The 18,694-nt window shown below is 38.4% G+C and overlaps 1 protein-coding gene across 7 annotated transcripts in view; it reads left to right on the forward strand.

The window, feature by feature from the left end:
- The window catches only part of PER3 (period circadian regulator 3), a 34,036-nt gene extending 17,690 nt beyond the window's left edge, over positions 1-16,346 (forward strand). For 2 of the 7 annotated variants that reach the window (XM_072427221.1, XM_072427224.1), the window contains 10 exons: positions 467-593; positions 950-1,091; positions 2,080-2,207; positions 3,724-3,921; positions 5,411-5,668; positions 7,073-7,821; positions 8,304-8,496; positions 12,815-12,992; positions 13,889-14,063; positions 15,670-16,346. In XM_072427221.1, the coding sequence (XP_072283322.1) occupies positions 467-593; positions 950-1,091; positions 2,080-2,207; positions 3,724-3,921; positions 5,411-5,668; positions 7,073-7,821; positions 8,304-8,496; positions 12,815-12,992; positions 13,889-14,063; positions 15,670-15,840 (2,319 nt within the window). In that variant the 3' untranslated portion in view covers positions 15,841-16,346. The remainder of the gene's footprint in view (positions 1-466; positions 594-949; positions 1,092-2,079; positions 2,208-3,723; positions 3,922-5,410; positions 5,669-7,072; positions 7,822-8,303; positions 8,497-12,814; positions 12,993-13,888; positions 14,064-15,669) is intronic. The other 5 variants (XM_072427226.1, XM_072427222.1, XM_072427227.1 and 2 more) reach the window with 5 other exon arrangements.
- The last annotated feature ends 2,348 nt before the right edge of the window (positions 16,347-18,694 follow it).

The raw sequence follows: 18,694 nt of genomic DNA on the forward strand, positions 1-18,694 counted from the left end.
TTAATGATACAAAAACACTGAGTACAGTCAATGTATACTAGTTCTACGCTGCTATAGTATAACACACCTCTGCACATTCTGTAGTATTATAAGATAACACTGTTGTATAAAATACCCTTTATTTACAATACATACCTCCACGCATATTGTAGCATTACGATATAACTGCAGCCATTTTCAAATCTTGGCAATTTAAAAAATGGTGATAATGCACTTAAATCATAAATTGATGTTCAGATTTCATAGAACTATTGCACCTGGTAATGTTATATCTGTGAATGTATGAAATGAAGAATAAATAAACTGAACTAACAAAGCAGTAGGAAGATAGATCTTTCTGTGCTTTACTTTGATTTGATAATTGTGCCAAGAAGCAGTTTCTGGCCATTAGCTGATACAGGTAAAAGTGATGGTTGTGATGCTGGTTCTGGTTCATGTTTACAATATTATGTTTGTTTTGCCATAGATGACTCTGAAACAAGTGTGCACAGACATAAACCGCATCAAGAATAGAGGTCAGCAGGTCTATATCGACACGAGAAACAAACCTGTGCCTAAGAAACGGGAGGTACTTGACAAGGATGTTCAGAAAGGTGAGTGGAATACGATTTGTGCTCTTGGTTGAAAAAAGTTACTGTATTCCCTTTGCTTTTTCTCGAATGGAATGTCGAACAGAAGACATATTTAGAGGTGCATTTTTAGACTTTTTCATGTAGTGCTGTTAGTAATAAAAGAGTAGTGCCCTTGATACTCGGAGCTGGTCATGGTGACATTTTTTTAAATTCTGCGATGCAGGTTTACCAGGTTTATGTCCTGCATTAAGAGCTTGTCATATGCCAAAACCTAGAGAGAATTACTGTTCTTGAACAATGTTATGGGTGATGAATCCTAAAAACATTTTAATTTAGCTTTTTAACTTTTTTTTTTTTTTTTTTTTTTTTACAAACAGCAAAACCCACTACAAATTCCTTCTTGCAACCTCGGGAAAAGGTGTTAGTGGAGGGACATGCAACATCACCCTGTGAACCGTCAAGGAAGGGGCAGCACATACCTTCATACCAGCAAATCAACTGTGTTGACAGTATTATTCGGTAAGGGGACTCTATTACTGCAGAAGCAGCATTGTGGCACACACTTTGAATGAATACATTTTTTAGGGTCATCTCATGATGTAAGTCCAACTTAAATACATATACTTTAGCATTATTTAACAAAACAGCCTATAGCGTGGTAATGTCTTTTCATAAGTAATTTTTAATATTGTAAATTCATTTATTAGAAAGAGGCCTGATGATCCTGCCATGAATTTCTTAGTTAAGGCTCTAATGGGGTGATGGATTTGTTTTTTACTCTGTCATGTGCACCCTTAGTGGCGAGTACAATGTACAATGCAGGTACACAATGAGCAGACCTAGTCCACTGTTGCCATTTTCATTAACTCCAGAGCAGTAATGTGTCGCTAAACCTGGAACATGTACATGTAGAGACAGGCTGGAGGTTTCCCTGTTTATATCCAGGGCTGCAGTATCTATGCATTCTAGCCCCATAGACGTCTGTGGGGTTGTGTTCCCAGGCAAGAGGCGATAGTCCGATAGAAGCCAATAGGGCAGTAATGCGTAAGCTCATCTATTACAATGTTGAATGTGAATTACCAGGGGAGCTGCTGGATCCTGGCAAATATACCTGTGGAAGGGAAGTTAGTTTGTTAGGGAAAAGTTAACCTATTAACCTCCCTAGCGTTCTAATTCTGTTCAAATTTCCATGCAAAAAGCGTTACAATTTCAGCATGGAAATTTATTTTACATTGTTGGCTATAATTTTTAGGCATAACTCACAGAAATATTTTTTTTAAGGTTAAAGCTACCCCGAGTGTGACTCGGGATTTACACTATTTGCAGGTAAAATCCCCCCGAGTCACACTTGGGATTACCGCTAGAAGGGTTAATGGCACTTTATTTGAAGTGTAGTTATTCTTTCATAGATGAGTGTCATACTATGTGACTATAGGACATCGGTATTTCACATCTGCTTGGACTTTGTGATGTTGGACAAAATAGAGCCATGTTTTGTCTTCTGCAGGTACCTGGAGAGTTATAACATACCAGCACTGAAAAGGAAGTGCGAGTCGTCCACTAACACCACCTCCTCTTCCTCAGAAGATGACAAGCAAGGCCCCTCTGGGCAGAACGATCTCGATGTTTTCGAAGGTAAGGGATAAATTGTGAAGGTGGTAATGTGGCTTACAACAAATAAAATGTGAGTCTATCCTATGGAAAGTTTAAAGACAGTGTTGTAAAGCAGACCTAAACAGCACATAAATCCTGATAGTTTAATTTAGAGTTTGCGTATTCTGCTATGGCTTGCTTAAAACACTGTACAAGTGCCTGTTTAATCCACTACATTTGATACATTCTGCTGATCTAACCCATATTTTTGTTGTTTTATTTCCAAATAGACTTCAAAATGTTTAAAATTTCTGTTGTATTTATTTTATTTGCCATCCTCGCAGGATACCAACACTGGAAGAGTGGCTCATATCTCAGGGTAAACAATATTGCAATTCACCCAGGAGATGGATGTACTTCTACATCTATGTCTGTGTGGCCAATCTTAACGGGCATTGAGGCCCAAAATTTAGACTTTGGTTTTATGTGTAGGAGACCTTGACATTACTTTCTCCCAGTTTTGTCTATTATATGTTGGCAAGGGAATTACTTTTTTACAGCTCTAGTCACGCCAGTGCATTTCATGCATGTTCATCACGTGTTTCATGGCTTATTGTTTTTTGTTACAAATCAAGTGATGGTAGTATGGGGAATGAACAGCTCTGTTGGGTAGGGAAGGCAAGAGGGATAAAATGCATTTTGATAATTGACTGGACAAGATCATGAAAAAGTCTATGGATCGCAATGTGTGTAATGATCCTGTACCTCAAGACCAAACTTTTTTTGGTACATAATTTAGCTCTGTGGCACACCTAAGAAGCAGGCAGCTAGATGGCTATTTAACTTGGTGTTGCCTAGGGTTCTCCTTTACAATGTATGTGTTGTCTGCACAATATGGCTTCAGCTATTTTGTTAGTTCATAATATTGGAACAGCCTGCAATCTGCAACTCTTTTGGATTTCCACAGAGCCCAAAGGGTGCGAGCTGCACAGTGCCAAGACAACAGATACACACAGATCGTGTACATGCTTATTTTTCTCTAGATACCAATATCTAAAGATGTATCTCTGTTTGCAGAAGAAAGAACAAGCTTATATTTTTGAAGTTTTAGTCCACCCACAGGGTCAAATTTCAGTTATAAATGGATGCCTCAAGGCTGAATTCCCCTACTGGCTTTTATGTCTGTCTGGGATTTTCAACACTGCCATGGAAGATCACCAATTCAAAAAGAGTCTTTCACTCTCCTACATTCAGACCTTTGTTATTGTGTAGGTGGGTGTGCATGTAAGCCTGTATTCGCTCTCAAAGCAAAATATTTTTTCTTGCACTGATGTGAAACCATCTAAATAAGTAAAGTAACTTTTTCAAAGATGTCCTGCAAAATTAGGGAGCTAGGGATTTCAGAGATCTTACTCCAAGAATGGATTTTTTTTTGTATGCCAAGTTTGATGTGACAACACATTACTTTTAGTATCTATATGGAGTTGATTGATTAACTTAAGAGACCTTGATAACCTACACTTCAAAACTGTCCTTGAATTTCTTGTATCGTTGCAAGATGTTCCTGAGCTAGCAGCACCTACAAGCCAGTTATCAGCGGAGTCCATGGTTACAACCGACGCTCAGACAACAGCAGCTGTGGTGGGAGCTCCGCTGACCGATCTCACATTGTCCATCAAGGCCATGAGTGTTGTGTCCGTCACCAGCCAGTGTAGCTACAGCAGTACCATTGTGCATGTTCCACAGCCCGAGTCAGGTACTATTCATCCTTCCATATACTGGAGGATTCACCGTTTATCCTTTTACTGACGATATTAACATATGCAACTGAGCCAACTGAGTTTTTCTTTTGTTTCATTGCTGTTTTATTTTTTTCCCTTCCTTTTTTTTTCTTTTGCCTTTTATTTCATGTTTCTTTTCCTCTTCTTCTCCCTTGTCCTTGTTTGTCTCTCCTTCTATCTACCTTCTTCTTATCTTTACTACTACTTCTCCCTCACTGCTCCTTTTTTCCCCTCTGCCTTTTTTTATTTTTCTCTATTCCTTCCGCTTCTCTGTTCCTCTCCATTCTCCTCTTTTCTTCTTCTTTTTGCTCACCTCCTCCATCCCCGCTCCTTCTTTTCCCAAGCTTCCCCTCCAACCCTATATAAAAACCTGTGCTTAGTGTAGATATGTTAGCCGGTTACCAGCAATTATATGTTGTTACTGGCTCCTAATCTATTTCTGTACATAAACAAATCTGAATTGCAGTCACAACAAATCGGCATGCTTATTCTCAATCTGCTGTGTAGCTTTCTGCAAACAATTGCTTGCTGGCTCCTCTGAACACATACCAGCTCATCTCCAACCACTGAAATATATTGTGTACAGACTGAGAATGCACCTCAGTCAACCGAAATCAGACAGTTGACCAAGCTGGAAGTATGTTGTCAATTCTTCACTTTGCCACAACAAAGGGCAACAGCTTTAAAACTCTTGAGTATCATTTTTGGACCTTTTGTTCTTACTATTTTGACCATATGTATGCAAATGAGCTACCAATATCTAAATAATTTCTTAGTAGATCTTTGTGCACATTACAACACCATGTGCAATTTTTGGGGTCCAAAGCTTTTTGATTAGTTTTCTGACCAACTGTAATAATCTAGGATACAGCTTTTTTTTATCTTCTACTTGCTTAAGTTTCATGAATTTTTTTCTATCCTTCTTTTGCAAAATGAAATTGCAAAACAATTGTCATTTTGTGTGCTGTTTTTGTTGTATTTTCCAGAAATTAAATTTCGGTAATTAAAACCTTGCCATCTGATTTTTTTATTTTTTTTTTTGTCCAATGTTTTTGAGCTAGATTATTTTTTTTCTACCTCCATCACTTCATTGGCTTGTGTAAGAAAAATGTTTTTAAGGAGAGTTCTTATTTTGCTTATTGAAACCAGTCAGATTATCCGCCTGATTGCTGTTTTGGTCTGAAAAAGGACAACTTGATTTTAGTTGGTTGGTAAAAGCAAAAAAGGGGATTTTCTGACACGCTTTTATTACACAAAGCCTACGTTGTTTAAAGTATGTGTTTCTAGCCAAAACATTTTTTCTTTAATTTCGGATAGAGTCTGAATTAGTTAGAACCCAACAGGTATTTTTTTTTTTTTTGGCTTTTTGTTTTTTTTTTTATTAGTACACGTTTTCTGTTTGTTTAAAATTAATGAAAAATTACTTACTGTTGTGTAAGTTTTCGTGATGTGTTATGTATTCAGAGGTGACGGCCATAGAAGATGCCACTGGTGGCAGTGAGCAGATTGAAATGCGATCTTTGCAAGCGCCCGGTTCCACGGTGGCACCGGAGGAATTTAGGCAGGTTGGATTGACAAAGGAAGTTCTTTCTGCTCACACGCAGAAAGAGGAACAAAATTATGTGGACCAGTTCCGGCAGAGGATCCTGCAGTCTCCATACAGCAGTTACCTGCAGCAAGACAGCCCCAGCAAGGCTTGCTCCCATGAACAAGGTATCCAAGGTATTTATCACCATCAAAGCTTGGATCTTTATTATCCCCCCCCACATGTATAATTTGTCTTTGAACTGAAGCAATTTACCAGATTATCTATTTTTTGCAGGTTTAAAAAAATGTATGTTTGCGTGTCTTCACCCCAAGCTTCTGTTATTTTTAACACACTATGGGGGGGAAGACTTTGTCCTTCTGTGGTCTCTGCCACCCTTGCAAACTTTTTTGTCTTTAGCATCAGCCTTACATTTATCACTTCAAGTAGCCAGAAAAAATTTAGTTTGTAGCATGTAAAAGATAAGTGTGTGGAGTCAATAGATCACAAACATGTTGAGGTATAAATGTTAAACAGCAACAAACTATAATTATCCTATATTTTCCATAGGTGATGTTTAGAAACTGTTTACAGATCGTCTAAAAAATTAAATTATGGCTCTGGAAGTGCCTGTAGAAGTTATCGAGTGGCTTCACAGTGATGGTCTATGTTATTTCTCTTTGCTCCTTGACTGGCTGCTAAATATTAATATCTGTACAACAACTGTACATGTCTATTTGTAAATTGCATTTACTTTTGTTCAAAGCTCAAATGAACTTCTTAGCATGCAGCACATGAGAACATGTGATTTCTCTGCAGTGATTAGACATACCCATGCGGAGAGTTGGAGCTCTCTAATCATTTTTTAATCTTTACTGAATTGGAGATCTCTAACTAAGCTCTCTAATCAACCTCTAAATGACTTAGGCTACCTACACACAAATATGTGTGCAATTATAGTCGTGGGAAAGGATCTTTCACAATCCTTTCCAAGGACTAAGCAGTGCACGATACATACAGCACTGTTCTGCTCTATGCAGAGGGGAGGGGGAGAACAGTGGAGTGGCACCCTGCTCCGCCAGGTCAGTCGTTGGGACGATGAGTGACGGGCGCTGTACACACGCAAGATTTTCGTCCGATACTGGCCTGAGCCAACTATCTGGTGAGAACCATTGGATGTGTGTACGTAGCTTTAGTAATGGGTGTTTCAAACCTTTTAGTACTTCTTTGCAGCATGCTAGCTTTTCTGTAAGACTTTGCACATCTTTTCTTTTGATGCATCCTAAATGTAAGCATCAGTTGCCCTTTAACAAATAAAAAAAGTTAATTTAGGGAATTTTTTCTGGTAAAATTTTGCTTCACTTCCTGTATACCCATTAAATATGTTGCATTAATTTACCCTTCCCCGCTTTCCTAAACGTGTATTGTTTTGTTTGTGTCTGTGTTGTTTGTATTTGTTTGAGTCTGTAAATTTGGTAGCAATAATAACCTAACACAAGCTTTAAGTCTTCCCCACTTCATCCAAACTGAATTAAAAAGCTTTGGAGAGCTATAAGCCATTGGATGTTTTCTTTTTTTTTCTTTTTTAAATATTCGTACAGGTGAACACTCCTCTCAGCAGACCACCCCTGCTGCGTGGAAGAAAGGTAAAAAACAGGGTAAGCACAAACGACAGAAACCCATGGAATCCTCAGACAGTAATGGTTCTCATCCTAATCTGCCACCACGGCCAAGAAGGCCGAGTCCTTTAACACATTCTTGGCCACCATCAGAAGTGTCTCATCCAAGTCCCTCAAATATGGCTTTTCCTTCCCCAGTGATGATACCAATCCAACCAGCCTACCCCATGCCTGGGTTTCAGATGCCGCACATGGCTACCTCAGGGGCAGGAGACTGTACAGCCTCATCTGTGGCTCCTGAGTCCATACCGCAATCCAACATCTCCTACAACACGCAGACCTTCCCAGGATTCCCCTCTCCCTACATGGGTACTCTCATGGCTGTTTTCCTCCCCAACTACAACATGTATCCACCCATGAACCCACCGTTACCTCAGCCTTTCTTCCCTTCTCAATACCCTTGCCCACCTGCTTATCCATACACTGGAATGCCCAGCGCTCCTCAGAACATTTCGTCTCAGATTCCCACAGACTTTGTTGACCCAACTTCTCGAGCCTCATCGCCCATGTCTGCAGAGGGACAGCAGGAAGTACAGAGTGAAGACCCGCGTCTCTTCAGCAATTCGAGAAGTAGCTCTCCACTGCAACTAGTTCTTCTTCAGGAAGAGTTACCAAAACCAGCAGAGTCCCAAGAGGGAGCCAACACCGAGAACCATACGGATATCAAATGTGTAAGTTTTTTTTTCCGTTTTTGATAAGAGTTAAAGTTGGCTCTGTTTGTTCAAGAATAACTAGTGACCTAAAGGAAAGAGATCAAAGAATGAAAGTAGCATATTTTACTGCTTCTCAGTACTCCTTTCTTTTTGCTGTCACGTTTACATGCACACCAGCAATGGCTAAACCACATTTTTCAGGGCTGGTTGACAAATGTGTACCATGTTTGTATATGTGTTGAATTGGCCACGTTTTGTCTCTATAAAAGCCTGTGTGACAGGGTGACAATACAGGAGCACCATTAGGAGACAAGGACAGGCAATTGTCTCCCTATAACATAAAGTCATTGAACAAGAAACATGATGATAGGATCACCAGCTATTATTGTAATGGAATCCACATCCCCAAGCCTTTAACAAATGTCCTAAAACACTCCGTTCCTCTGCCAGAAAAAGCAGTTAACTTTACAACATGTTCATTTTTGTGTCTTTTTAAACAGGCGGATGCAGCGGAGGACAGCGGTAACAATGACAGCAACTCTGCTTCTAGCGAACTCTTTGATCTTTTGTTACAAGAGGATTCCGAGTCTGGCACTGGGTCAGCAGCTTCAGGAAGTGGATCTGCCAATTCTAGCTCCTTGGGGTCCGGTTCCAACGGTTCTACCTCAAACGGGACCTCAGGAAGTGGACTAGGTATTTAAGCCCCTTTGAACAATTTGAGAAGTAGTAGTGTGGCTATATTATAGTAAGTATCAATTTCCCTAGTCTAACCATGCTCAAACAATGGACTCCCCAATACACCAGACCTCATGTATAATAAATGGAGGAAGGAAAGGGTCTGTGTTGCCCATAGCAACCACTCAGATGCCTCATATTTAACAAAATCTATCATTTTTTTTTTAGTTTATGTGAATTGGATGTCTTTATTATATAATGGCTTATCTGTATTATTAATGTTTTTGAATTACATTGTTGCTGTTTTAAATTTTATATGTATATGGGGGCAGCCATAATCCTTTGTTACATATTCCAGCTGTTCTTCATTTACAGGGAACTCAGTTTGGCTCATTCAGGATCCTGAGTATTACAATTTATAGTACAACTGTACAGGCTTACTACTGAATACCTTAATTTTGCATTTTGTTTAGCTGGCACCTGAAGTCTGAAAGTTATTGCAACCTAAATGCCTTGCTCGTGAGGGAACACAGGCTTTCAAAAGCTTCCAGGAGACTTTTCGTTCTCCCGCCTCCCCTCTGAATAGAACAAAATGGTGCTGGGTGAACAGTGCTTGTTCATTTTTCTGTCACTGGAAATTTTCACAAAAGTTTGCTTCCAACAACAATCATCTGACGTCTGTATGGGGCTTTACCTAAACCAGGCTATGAGCAGTCACCTGCACTCAATGGCCACTCTTTCCTGTTCCTTTTGTCACATTCATATCAGTAGGCAGACGTTTGACAAGCAATAATCTTTTAATGTCCGGTACTGTGATTTGAGTTTCTTGCAATAGGATTTGTTATTGTACTGCCTGACCTTTAGATAGCCACCAAAAGGTCTTTATACTTATGTGAAATATTTTAAAAACTTAACTGAACAAATAAAAATGTACCAGATTTTCTTGAAAACTATAGATTTCATATATACCTTAAAATTACCCTGTCAGAAAGAAAAAAAGAAAATCTATATTTTATTTTTTTTCTCTCTGACAGGGTCATTTTAAGGTATATAATAAATCTTGCATACCATATTTTTCATGTTTACTTCTTTCACACCAATAGTGGCAAAATAAATTGAAAATAAAAGGCAAAAGTGTTCTAGCCCCTATACACTAATCAGAATTTCTATGTTGTGTTAGTACCTGAAAAATGCTAAAAAAAAAAAACTTTTAATTCGCTCATGCTTACCTTCACATGATTATTTTTCAGTTCAGCTTGTGTGATTGCATGATGTCAAGCACTTACTTTCACACTACAGCTGAAGGTTGAAAATAAAATTTGCACTATGGTTGCATGGGCATCTATGCTGAGGATGCATGGAGGCTTTATTTTTGTGTTCCTCTTTTGAAATATCTTGTTCATACTTCAGCCTTAGTGCTTTGTTTCACTTTTGCTGAACCAATTTGCAAATTAGCCATTTGCCATTACTGATATGCAGGCTTGCTCCAAGTTGGCGTTGATGCCACAAGCAACCAGGCAACTAGAAGGGAGTAGCAGTGATTGTTTTAGGAGTTCTTTAATACATCTAATACACCTCTTGTGTATAATTATTCTTTAAAATATCTTTAAAGCCATTTTTTTAAATTTTAAGTGTGATAAAGGGTTAAAATTATTTTCATTTTTTTCTGCTATGTCCATATGGGAAGACTCACCCTTAAATAGGTTACAGTTTACCATCACTATCATGACAAAATGGATGGGAAAGCCAAAATGTTGAGTTGTCAAAGGAGATACATTCATAACTTCCAATAGGGATGCAAGTGACTACTGAGCAGAAGTTTCTTTGTTATTGGCAGGCTAGTAGTAATAAATTCTGCTGGGCTTTTTCCTTATTCAGTTCTAGTGAGTGTCAGAAACATATCCCAACATATATAGCTACACAGATATGTAGTCATTTTTTTTTTACCATGAACTGTGTCAGGAGAGACGATATTTGTGCAAGGACGGGCTGGAAAGTGGAACCATCCTTTTCCATCACATCTATTGGTGTCAGGAAGTCTGCAAACAGGTGGCTTGGACATAATCCCATAAATTGGTGTCAGGAAGTCTCCAAAAAGGTGGCTTGGATTTACATGGCTAAAGGTCTGAATTGTTGTCAGATTGCCTTGTTAAAAAGAGGTAACGATCACTTCCTGTTGTAGAGGGGAATCTTCCAAATGGACACAGATTGTAGACAAAGCCTGAATGTTTTAACTAATCTATATTCAATCCAAAATAGAATACAGTACTTGAACTGAAGTTGGCATATGAAGTAAGAGTCTGGTTGCTTTGGGCAAGAGGAAAATGTTCCCCTTCCTATAGCTGGAAGTGTGTTGTGTTAAAAGATAGAGGAAATCTGACTGGTTGCTGTTGACACCATTTCTGCCCATCCTTTTGCTCAGTTTTTTTACATGAGGCTCTAAAGTAGCATTTGAGCTATACACCAGAGTGTGTTTGATTGGTGGTTACCTGAATAAAGCACATACATTCTAGGTGATGGCAGGGCTGGACGTCTTAGTTACAAAGACCATTTAGCCCTTTGTGGGGTAAGTAAAACTTGGGGCAGGTACATTTTAATTCTTCTACAAATGTCAGTCCTTCTATCTCTACAGATACTAACTTATGGTGTCATCTAATCTAGTCTCTGTTTATTCTTGATACGTAACGGTTAGAACTAACATTTTTAAACTTCTTAAACCTAAGTTTTTTTTCAGTCTTATATGATTTTATTTTTGCAGTTTTAACGGCTGTTTGGGTATGTTACTAAAGACCATGTATCTAATGTGTTTTACAGGTAACTTATGTGTGCTTTTCACCACTTTGTCTTGCCCAGAGTGACCCCTGACTTTTAAATCGAGTATATGTCTTTTGTTTGGTTTGTATTCACTCGTGGAGTAATGGTTGAAGAGGGTGCCGCACCCTCTTGGTAGGGATAAACTATTGACTTGTACAAATTTGGCTATCTTTTAAGAAGTCACTCACAACATTTTTTTGTTGGGTTTGTGTGTTCTAAAATGAATCAGTTGTATGTCTAAAAAAGTATACGTGCTGCTGAACTTTTTTTTATAACTTTTCTTGAATGACTGCAACCAGAGGATATTTTAAAAAAATAAATTAGATTTAATTAAAAAAAATTAGATGGGTTAGTGTTATGCTGATTCACCAGCATTCATCCCAGGTTTTCCATATCTGCGTCTCCAGAGATATGGGGATTTTTTTTGCAGGATCTTATATTGGCACAGCAAGATTTCTGTAATGACTTTGTTATATATTTTTTTGAATTAAGTCATAAAAGGGCAAAGCTTCCTGAGGACACCACTTGTTGCACCATTCTCTTCCAACTTCTACTGCTACTCCCAGAGTCAATGCCCTGCTTTTTATCACTGGCCTGGAATCCATCCATTCCCAAAATGGCTGGATTCATTGCACTCCATTTGCTCTTATGATCTAGCCAAAAGCCGGGATTTCACCGGCACAATGTTCAAAGGGATAGGCCAAGACAGGCAAGGACAGTTGTGTCGTCTAGTGGACCATTTCTAAAGACCTAAATATTCTATGACTATTAGGGAAATGGTTAAAGTAAATTGCAATAGGATATTGTGTGGATCTCTGAATGAAAAAAATGGCTGCCCCCATAAATATATAAACACACTCAAAATGTGTAGGAATAATATATACAGTGTGTGCTGGATAGTGCCCTCCCTACCTTTCCTACTGTGTATAGCAGCACCATAGGAAAGAGATAATCCAGACCCCTGTCTATGTCCACCTACAGGGTTTAATAACTGTAGTGTGCAAGCTGCCAGGTTTGCTGCTTGCTGTATCACTTGTAAAATGTGCATCCGTTCTTGCAGAGAATAGATGATATATGTTACAATTATTGATATGTTTTATGTGTGAACCTCGTTTTACATTCCTGACTGCAGTAAGCCCATTTAGATTTATTTTCAACATTTTTTTGGGTTTTCATGTCATGCAGCATATTTATTCATATTATATTTACCATTTGTATTTTTTGTTCAGCTGCCTCCATATTACACTGATTGGTCCCATTTATTCCTTATTTTGTAACCTATAGCAGGACACCAGTCCTGCTTATGTTACAGATATATTAGCTGGTTAAAGTCCATCTTAGGCACCTATATGTAGATAGAGAAGCAGTTAAAAAATGCCCCAGGAGGTACAAAATTTTGAGTTTTAGGCCAATCTTTATTTTTTATTGTTAGTTTTTGACTTTGACAGTGCATTATTGTTCTGCATTGATGTTATATTATATTTTCATGTTGCCTTTTTTTTGTTTTTCCAACAACCTAAAGGGAGCAGTAACAGCAGCAAGTATTTTGCTAGCAAGTCCTCAGGCACTTCAAAGAAAGGTCACAAACGCCAGGAGGCTGCAGAATGTGATTCTTTCCCTAAAGCTGCTGGAGACTCTATATGGAATATCATAGAGCGTACACCTACCCCTATCATGATGACATATCAGGTACCCGAGAGGTGAGTCCACAAAAGTTGTTTTGCATTTTTGAAAGATCTGTCTTAAAGAAGAACTGTGGCCAAGGAATGGATTTTAAATTTTGATATGTTCTTAACATGTGGTACATAGGCTTCAACACAAACACTCACTCACTTTTGTAGCTACAGGCACTGAGAAGTAATTAGTTCCAAAAATTGACAGTAAAATCACTTTCATTTTTTTTCTCCTATTAGCTGGTTTCTTAATTTATTTTGGACCTAGAATTTTTCAGCCACCATCGGTCATATACAACTCAAGGTACCACTGGTACCCTCTGGAGAAACCCTAGGGTTTCAAGGGAACCTTGGTTTAGAATTGCAGTAATAATGGACTTTACTTGAACATTGTGAATTAATTGCTTCATTGTGTCTGTAACTACAGAGATCAGCGAGGACTTCTTTTAATATAAGTTGTCAGGACACAGCTCTACTTCAAAAAATAATTGGAAGGTATCAACCAATCGATCAATTTCTGTTGGACATTTTTACCATTAACTGACCACTGTATTTTGGAGAAACATTTCAGCATTTTCCGCCTAAACATTCTTTTAGCTCATTACCTTAGGCATGAGTTTGACAAAAAACAGAGAGAAGAGTCGAACAATTTCTTGAGAATTGGCCTAACACAGGATCTTGGGTAAAATAATTACCAAAATGTGGTGGGTGGTACACTAGAATGAGTTTAATTAAATTATCTTCTCTAACCACATACTTGCTTATTTCTATAAATCCTGATTTCTTTAAAGTTTCCAACATGCCTAAATTCTATAAATGTTGGGTGTCTTGCTGCTCAAAACCTGCCATGTGGTTGTTTCAGCAGCAGACATCTAGACCCTTCTTTATATAATATTTCTGGGCTCTCGCTCTTCTTTTTGCAGAGATAAGGAGACCTTGTTGAAAGAAGACCTTGAAAAGCTTACAGCCATGCGCAGCAAGCAGCCCTGGTTCACGGAGGAACAGAAGGAGGAGCTGGCGGAAGTACATTCTTGGATCCGAAATCGCACAATCCCGCAAGAGATAGACACCCAAGTATGGAAAACCAATGTCTGCCTGGTTAGGATTTACCTTTTTAATACCATTGAAAGGACTACTATAATTACTCCAAATATAATAGTAAATTGTTTCTGAATATGAGGAAAGCGTGTACAGTATGTTACCAATAGCACCTACATTACAGCTGTCCATCTCCTTCACAGCTATAAAAGTGATTGGTGGGGTAACATTTGTACACTACTAGTGCCAAAAGAGAGGAGGTACTATACAGTAGACTTTCGAGTGCCTTCGACTTTCCTGCTTGTGACTATCTGTCCTCCGTACTATCTGACCTGGTAAAAAAAAAAAAATAATAATAAAATGCCCGGGCGTTGCGGCCGGCGTCTGCTGTGGTCCTCCTGCAATGGTGCAAGTTGAGGCATGCGGGGCGCAGATTTCCCTTGCCCTGCTGCCTGCTCTTCACTTTTCTGGTTGTGTGTTGGATGTCAGGGGGTGCGGCGTGTGAAATGCTGGCCTGTGGAAGTGAGTACTCTATTAATAGAACTCCGGACTATCCGACTTTTGTTATATGGCCTGCCGTTCCACCGCATTAGGCTGGATAGTCCAGAGTCTACTGTACTTATCTTTCCACTGGCCTGTTTTTAGAGGCTCCTCGGCCTCTGCAAATGTTGCACACTTTTAGATGGATGAAAAACCATCATAAAGAACCCACACATGTAGTGTGTACTACAGAGTATGTAGAGTAGCATAAATTAATTTTTTGTTGAAGTAGGGAAAAGGTTAGCTTTTTCCTAAAATAGAAAACTTCTCTGTTGAAAATAATTATAATTTAAAGGTCCCACATCCAGATTAATTATAACGGTAAACTGTTGGTATGTTGCCATGGACTTTTAAGGCACCTTGTTAATTATTTCACATCACATTGATTTTTTTTTTATAAAACTATACCTTATTTAAACATTAAAATATAAAACATGTCTTTACTTTATCACAAATTTGCCAGTGAACAAATACAGATTAAGCTCCTTCAACGCGTTTCGCAAATTCTGCTTCCTTGAAAATCACAGGATTGATATCAAATTAGATTGATGATTGTCGTCAAACCATTCAAAGCATTTAAAGATCAATATATTCTAATTTTGATAATTCTGAAATAAACTATTAAAGGATTTAATTAATAATTCCATTTAACGGGGTATGTTTTCATCATAATGCATTCTTCCAACATTACCACGTTATTATTGCACATTGGTCATTTGTGTCACTATATTACTCAATATTCTCTCGCACTCCCCATTGGGGACCCCGAACATTTGCCTAAATGCAGAATTTGTGAAACGCGTCCAGAAAACTTGGACTGAATCTGTATTTGTACATTGGCACATTTGTGGTAAAGACATGTTTTTTTTATTTTAAATGTTTAAATAAATTATGGTTTTGTAAAAAAATCAATGTGATAATGTGAATTACTTACCAAAGTGCCCTAAAAGTCTATAGCAACATAACAAAAATGTTTACATTTACCTAAAATATCTAAAGCTCCCAAGAGCCATCTTTACTAGTTGTAGCCACACTATTCATCTTCAATCTTCCCTTAGTCAAAACCAATGTATAACTGCTCTATAAATATGAATAAATAAATAATTTCTCTTTTTACACCCAACAGGGATGTGTCAGTTGTGAAAAAGGAGCCACAACAAACAACCCCCCTGTGGAAAAGAAAAACATCATGGAAGATGGTTCCACCAAAACTGCTGCACAACCTTCATCACTATCTCAAAACGCACCAACAACAGATTCTCAGTCTCTGCATTCCAGGGGAAGCGAAAAACTCTGAGACCTGACTATCTTTGTAAATACTTTTTTCTATAATATTTATTTAAAGCCCGTTCTTCACCGCACAAAGGAACAGGAGACTTTTGTGTTCTGGGATCTTTACAAAATCGTGGAAGAAGCAAAGAAAAGAATGCCCTGCTGTTTGAATTTTTGGGGGTTTATTTGTCCACATTTGTGCCAAGACACTATACTGCCCACATTGCAGCTGCGAGACGTTTTATTTTTTTCTTTTTGAGAACGACTCGGCTGTTACCTGGCGCACATCCTTTGCCTCCAGCACAGACTTTTGGAAATTTTACCGCTCAATCTTCAAACATCAAGACTCTTGCAGGTGTTTTTTTTTTTTTATAGATTTCGGTCTTTTTTCCTTGTGCACCTTGTTTATATCTGTCCTGTTTGTAAATATTACCAACATTAAAGGAGTACTAGAATGGCGTGGTTTTATCGAGGCTCCCTTTGTTCTTGTTTGTAAATTAATAATAGGAATAAATTTTGTTTATCCTTGTATGTTCTTATGTTTTGTTTTTTTGGGCCTGTGGCAAACTATTTGTGGCAAAAAGTTATCGGATGCCCTGATCTTTCTGAAGTTTCACTTTTACTTGCAAGTCCATACCTCTATCCTGTGATTAGACAGTGTGAAGAACAAGAGAAGCAACATACTATTACGTTACTCTGCTCTGCTTCTCATAGCATTCTTCTTGGTTTACATAGCATGCTTCTTGCTTTACAGCACAACTAAGTTACTTCTTGTGCTGCTTATCCCTTTCCCAATCTATGCCGAACTTTACAGGGACTGACAAACTTTGAGGTAGCTATGATTAAAGAGCTGCATTGTTTGTATTTTATATCTGCCTGGAGATCAGCTTTGAATTCTGGATGTTATCTAAAAGGAGTTGATCTTTCTTTAGGCCAAGCACACACTGGCCCTTTGAGCGTTATATTAACTGAGCTGAACATTTGGTAGAAAGCTGTTCAATGCTTCTATGTAAACTTATGATCGTTGCACTTATGATCACAAGCAATCTCTGGAAACAAAGATATCTTCCACCTGGGAGTTGAATCAACAACCAGCATTCAGTAGTGAAGTTGAATCTTGGCAGTAAATTGACAGGTTCACTACTTAATCCAAGAATTGCGTTAATTTCCATGAAAACAATCAGAAATTTCTCCCATCATATGGAGGCATTTTGATCATGTTTCCCTGTGATTGATCCTAACAACCATTTTATGTCCTAAATTGGTTCATGATTTGGGGCAAAAACAGAATATTTGCCTGCTTTAATAAACTGTCATATGTACTTAAAGTGGACAACCCGCTCCCCCATGAAATTAAGTATCCGTATCCCTTGCCTCTCTTGATTCATTATCATTCTCGATTGTCTTCTGCTGAAAAATCACTCATGCGTATTTTTTCCAATGCCGCCATGTTGCTTTTGGTAGCTTCTTTTACTTCTTAAGCTTCCCTTTCCTGGATGCAAGATCATCTGCACGTAGGTAACTGTTCTGAATCATAAAATCCATCAAACGCCCCAGGAAGCTGCAGGACAGTCTTCATACATACGCAACGGCTCGCCAGAAGGAGGCTTGATGAGGACCATGTTATCATTTCCCAAGCAAATATTTAGAAAGCCAGGTGGGACTCCATGCAGAAAAGGTAGTCTTTAAAAAAAATGTTGCATTGAAGAAGAATGTGTGGGGGGATTCCCTTTTCTGCAGGGAGGTTTGCATTAAAGTTTTAATATTAGGTTTTGTGATTGAAAGCAAATTTGCCTTTAAGCTGCCTTGTGCATAACCTACAATGAGGGATTAAGATCATTGATGTGCAGGTACTGTGTGGTGCCCACAGTTACCTGGGTTTAGTTATCAAATCAGTCCTTGTGGAAGCTCTCCATGTTCACTCCGTAATTATGTGGCATAACCAATATAGCCTCCTTTATTTACCTGCACAGCTCCCTATCTCTAAGCATGGGCAGCTACTACACAGAGAAATATGCAAAGCAATATCATCCTGCTTCCATATAAGAAAGAAAACCTTCAAGCTACTCCAGAGAAAGCTGTTCTTTGCGCTGCATCCTACGAAATTCAGCGACCTCAGTTGTGAGTATGTTACACAACTTTTTTTTTTGTTTTTTTGTTTAACACTACGTAACTTTTTATGTCGCCAGATCTAATTATTTATCATGTATGTAGTGGTCATAAGGAATAATCATAATAAGATGTTTACGTCACTAGGCCTTTATAACCATTTCTCAGCCTCTTGGTTCATGTAATCTTGGCCTGGAGCCATCCATTTTGTGCCACCTGCTACTTTTCAGGAAATACTTATACTTCCAGTCGATGATTGAACCACCTGATGCCTTGTATCCTAGGGATGTATTGATCTGCTAGATGTAATGTACCAGCTTATCACACTAAAAATAGATCAGACCCAGTTTTGTAATCCTTCTTTAAATGCTACCAGGCCAAGTTTGTGTTTGCCAGGTTTTCCCAATTCTTAGTCCCTGTTCTTAATTCTCATGTCCTTGGTTATGTAATTATCTGTGAATTTTCTCTGCTCTGCAGTAATGGGTGGTAATGCACATTGCATGTGGTTGTCCATTATTAGAAGGCACTCCCTTGTGGTATGCAAAAATATGCTGCAGGTACCATTTAGGTTTGTTTGCAGCCTTTTAAAATGAATAGACCTCTTTAACTCCGCACAAATTGTGTGCTAGAGACCTGTTGGTGGTAAATGTGCACCTTTATATCATACACATTGTGAAAGCGTATATAAAGTTTGTACATGACCCAAATATTCATTTTACGTTAAATGTGAACTTTGGACAATGGCTTAAAATCACATTTTTCCTTAAGAC

The sequence above is a fragment of the Pyxicephalus adspersus genome, chromosome 11 (genome assembly GCF_032062135.1).
Source record: "Pyxicephalus adspersus chromosome 11, UCB_Pads_2.0, whole genome shotgun sequence".
In the NCBI taxonomy this organism is placed as follows: domain Eukaryota; kingdom Metazoa; phylum Chordata; class Amphibia; order Anura; family Pyxicephalidae; genus Pyxicephalus; species Pyxicephalus adspersus.